This window comes from Lactuca saligna, chromosome 7, assembly GCF_052625555.1.
Source record: "Lactuca saligna cultivar CGN05327 chromosome 7, ASM5262555v1, whole genome shotgun sequence".
NCBI lineage: Eukaryota > Viridiplantae > Streptophyta > Magnoliopsida > Asterales > Asteraceae > Lactuca > Lactuca saligna.
In genome coordinates this window covers 125,373,438-125,377,242 of record NC_136423.1, presented here as the reverse complement: position 1 = coordinate 125,377,242, position 3,805 = coordinate 125,373,438, and the positions used below count along the sequence as shown (strand labels likewise).

At 34.0% G+C, this 3,805-nt stretch overlaps 1 protein-coding gene across 1 annotated transcript; it reads right to left on the bottom strand.

Moving 5' to 3' along the window:
• Positions 1 to 324: 324 nt before the first annotated feature.
• On the bottom strand, positions 325 to 3,374 carry MEE49 (Ribosomal RNA processing Brix domain protein). The gene is made up of 11 exons (XM_078965647.1): positions 3,221 to 3,374; positions 2,659 to 2,907; positions 2,478 to 2,558; positions 2,262 to 2,357; positions 2,020 to 2,103; positions 1,865 to 1,934; positions 1,673 to 1,755; positions 1,410 to 1,588; positions 1,170 to 1,278; positions 800 to 889; positions 325 to 511 (listed from the first exon to the last, which is right to left on the bottom strand). Exons 2-11 carry the CDS (start codon positions 2,902 to 2,904, stop codon positions 473 to 475), a joined length of 1,077 nt encoding a protein of 358 aa, XP_078821773.1. The 5' UTR covers positions 2,905 to 2,907; positions 3,221 to 3,374; the 3' UTR covers positions 325 to 472.
• Positions 3,375 to 3,805: the final 431 nt, after the last annotated feature.

Here is a 3,805-nt window from a genome sequence, read left to right as displayed (position 1 = left end):
TTATCATTTTATGATCTTATTTGTCGTTTTAAGATTTGAATTATCGTTTTTTAGGATTTCAATTATTGTTTTTAGGATTTTAGTTAGTTTGTACTAGGAGCGTTCAAATGGATGAACTTGCACCACCCTTACTTTGGATGTTTAAATTGGTGACTTTTCATTTCGGGTAATTTGCTTATTGTATTTTATGTTAGGCTATGTTTGGCAGGTGACAACTAACTTATTTATTTGACATTTTTAGGTGATCATGTTTAGCAAACCAAAAATAGCTTATAATCTTTTTTTAAAAAATTTGACGTTTTAAATAATATTAAACTCCATAAATAAAAATAAACAACCAATATGATTCAGAATTTGGCAAAAGATTAATTTTTACAACTATATCATAGTTACCTTCTCTTGCAAACAAAACTGTGAAATAAAAGAAACTAATGACAAGTAAATAATTTGAAGCTCCAGTTTCAAAACCACATCACAAGAAAAATCTTCTTCTGCTTGTGTCCATTTCAGGCTGTAATACACAACAAAAGGCACAAGTTACATACTTTTAATTTATTGTGTGTGTGTGTGTATTTAATTTTTACTTTTATTCATTTCAACATTTAATACAAGGGTATTTTAGTCATTTGATGAAAAAGAACAGAATTAAACTCCTTCCACCCTCCCACTGGAATGACATCCATCAAAAACAAAAATTAAAGGATTCCAAGGGAATTGAATTCTGTCAATGGAATGGAATCTCGAATTCCAATTCCATTCCATGGAATGCAAAAAATTTAGTGAAATTAGTTAATAATACCTTGTGAACCCACTCATACTCCCCTCCTTTTGTATCAAATGTTCCATGTTGTAAACTTGTTAATTTTAGTGTGAAACGGGGCCCACATTCCTGCACAATATTAAAAGCAAGCTCAATGGTAAATGCCCTTTGTTTTTTTAAGGTTACAAGCAACAAATAGAAATGTACTTTCATTTATTTGTTTATTACAGAATTTTCATTTCATATCTTTCTATTACAATACTTTTAATTTCTTTTTTATTAAAGGCAATACGTTCAGAAATCTGCCCAATTATACCAATGTTATTTCAAATTTTCTCTTTAAAAATTGAAACTAAATGAAAGTATAATGCTATAACACATTGCAATGGAATGGAAAGAAAGAAAATACCTGCAGCCGAGCAATAATTTTCCCTTTTAGCTGCTTCTTCCCATCTTCAGTATCCTTGCTTTTGTCATTTGCATCAATTTGTTTGTTTTCTTTAGTTTCAAAAACATACCTACAAATCAACACAAGTTCCTTTTACCTTTAAGAAGAAAACCTCCTTCCAAAATAACAGGTAACAAATCATGATATGATGCTAATCTTGCTATCACTACTTGTATAAGTTATATATACCAAATGGCTTACCTATGATGACGAAAGAATATAAAATCTCTCTGATTGTGAAAAGTGACAACTCTTCTTCCATGAAATTCAGGATCTTGTGGAAAAAGTGACTGAATTAACCTTCCAACACGATGACCTAAGCGTGTAGTGAAGTTATTTAGAACTAACTCTGGTTTATGACTGGTTGGGTTTCCATGATTCTGCAATAACATATAAAAAAATGTGTTAAGAGTTATGACAAAAATGGTTATATTAAAGTCTATGTTATAGTTAATGTTCACCACCTTGAGATCTTTGTGTAAGACAAGATTTGAGAGCTTGAAATGGGCTGTAGGTCCATTGGGCAATCCAATTATCAAGAGAGCATCTATAAATAGCAAACAAGGTTTGTAAGAGTAAGAAAAGAAAAGGTAAAAAAGATGATAAGTCAAAACTAAAAGATTTAGGGAATGAATGAAAGATGGATGATAAATAACCTGGTTCTCTACGGCTGGTGTGGACAACAATGATAGATGTAAATTCTTTGTTGTTTGCATATTCGACAATCTGGAAATTGGGGATAAACATCTTAGAAAAGTATATGTTTAAGAAAAATGATTGAGGAAAGATAAAATGAGTGTGTAGTTGTTACATTCTTCAAATCATAGGTTCCTCTCTTGTAGTACTCTGCATTGGGGATTATAGTGAGTAAATCCTTGATCAATGCGGGTCCCCTCTGGAGTTAAGACATGATTAGTAAGATAACATTAGCATGTTTATAAATAAACTCTGCAAACCCTATCAGATACCCTTCAAAGTCAAAACATATTTCAAACTAACAAGAGCAACTTCTTATACAGATGATAAATAATACAAGTGAACATGGGAACCTACTGTTGAATTGAAACGACAGGTTGTCATCAGTACTTTTGGGGCTCGTTCACTGGTTAAAATTGAGCTGAATTCATCAGCATCATTACCTGCAAAAAGCTGCAATAACATATGTAATGTATCAAAAGTCAGATGCGAATAACAAAACTACCAATGGAAAACAGTTTTTTAAGTATTATGCTATGTAAAGATAGGGAAGAGTTTGAAGGAATAGGAGACCTCTTCATCATCAGGCTTGCATACAGTTTCATCAGCCTCTCTGGTATTCTCAATTGTACGGGGAATCTTCTTTGGTGGAAGCTGAAACGTTAATGATAATGTTAATTACAATCGCATCATTATCAAATTCAAGAAGATATGGTAGAATGTGTAAAACAGCTAGATTAGGGATTAAATGAACCTCCTCTCCAAGCTCAAGAGCTCTGTTCTCTAAAGCTTCACGAGCCTTAGCATTCTTTCGCTTCTCTACTTTCTTTTCATGCTTTATCTTGGCGTATACAGCCGACCTTTTGTCTTTGTTTTTTATCATTGATGGTAGCAACTGCGGCTTTACAACCAGTTTATCACTATCCGTTCTCTTAGTACGCGATTTTGATGAATCATCATCGTCAGATTGAGCTTCACGTTCCTTCCGTTTTTTCCCCATTACCTAGTCAACGAAACAAGAAGATGTTAATCTAAATAATACGTTTGTCAAGGTACGAATCAAAATAACAATTATTATTCACAGGTATCGGAAAATCCAAAATTTAAGAGAAACAAACTCCGAATAACAAATCTCAAGTAAATTCAGTTGTTGCCTCAATCACGAAAAAATATATACGTAAAGCGGATTCAATGGCGGAAGATGACAACAAATAACGTTGCAGCTACTTTTGCTGCGTTTGGGTGTGGGTGTGGGTGTGGGTGTGGGTGTGTGTGTGTGTGATTGACTGAGAGAAAACAGAAAGAAGGTAACTAACCTCTGATGATCTTGTACTTTGGAGACGACGGATGCACAATCTACGGTGGTTCCGGCGGCAACGACAGGGGTATGAAGAGAAAGAGAGAGTGATGGCAAAGCGGCTCGGAAAGGGTTTAATTAGGGCTTTGTTTCCACTCCTCTAACAAAAAAAACCCGACCCAGCTGATGGAATGAAACCGGCAAATGTCAAGTGAAAAACTACCCCATGAATTATGTTCAAATTTCTCTACAGTCCTTCTTGTTAAAAGATTTACAGTTTGACACCTCTTGCTTCAATTCTCCTTGGTTAGCTCGAATGTAAGGCTATGTTGTGTTCACATAGTGTCATTGGCGTGGTGTTTATGTGGCGTTGACTAGGACATATGAACACCCTCATGGTGTGTTGGAGCTTGGTGTGGAGGGATGTGGCCTTAGCCATGACAAACCAAATGAAGGATGTGACGTTATTTGTTTTTACGATGGTTTTCGCATTAAAAAATAAAAAATTTATAAATGTCAAATCTTCTAAAACTTGAACGTGACATCTTAAAATCCTAGATAAGCCAGAAAAACTTGGAAATATGATATTATCATATGTTAAATT

What these genes read in the sequence shown, in the direction of transcription:
- MEE49 (XM_078965647.1), bottom strand. Translation starts at nt 2,904, where the DNA reads ATGGGGAAAAAACGGAAGGAACGTGAAGCTCAATCTGACGATGATGAT. An exon ending in CTCTTGAGCTTGGAGAGGAG is followed by an intron (nt 2,559 to 2,658) that starts GTTCATTTAATC and finishes TTAACGTTTCAG; the next exon opens with CTTCCACCAAAGAAGATTCC. An exon ending in TCTTACACAAAGATCTCAAG is followed by an intron (nt 1,589 to 1,672) that starts GTGGTGAACATT and finishes ATGTTATTGCAG; the next exon opens with AATCATGGAAACCCAACCAG.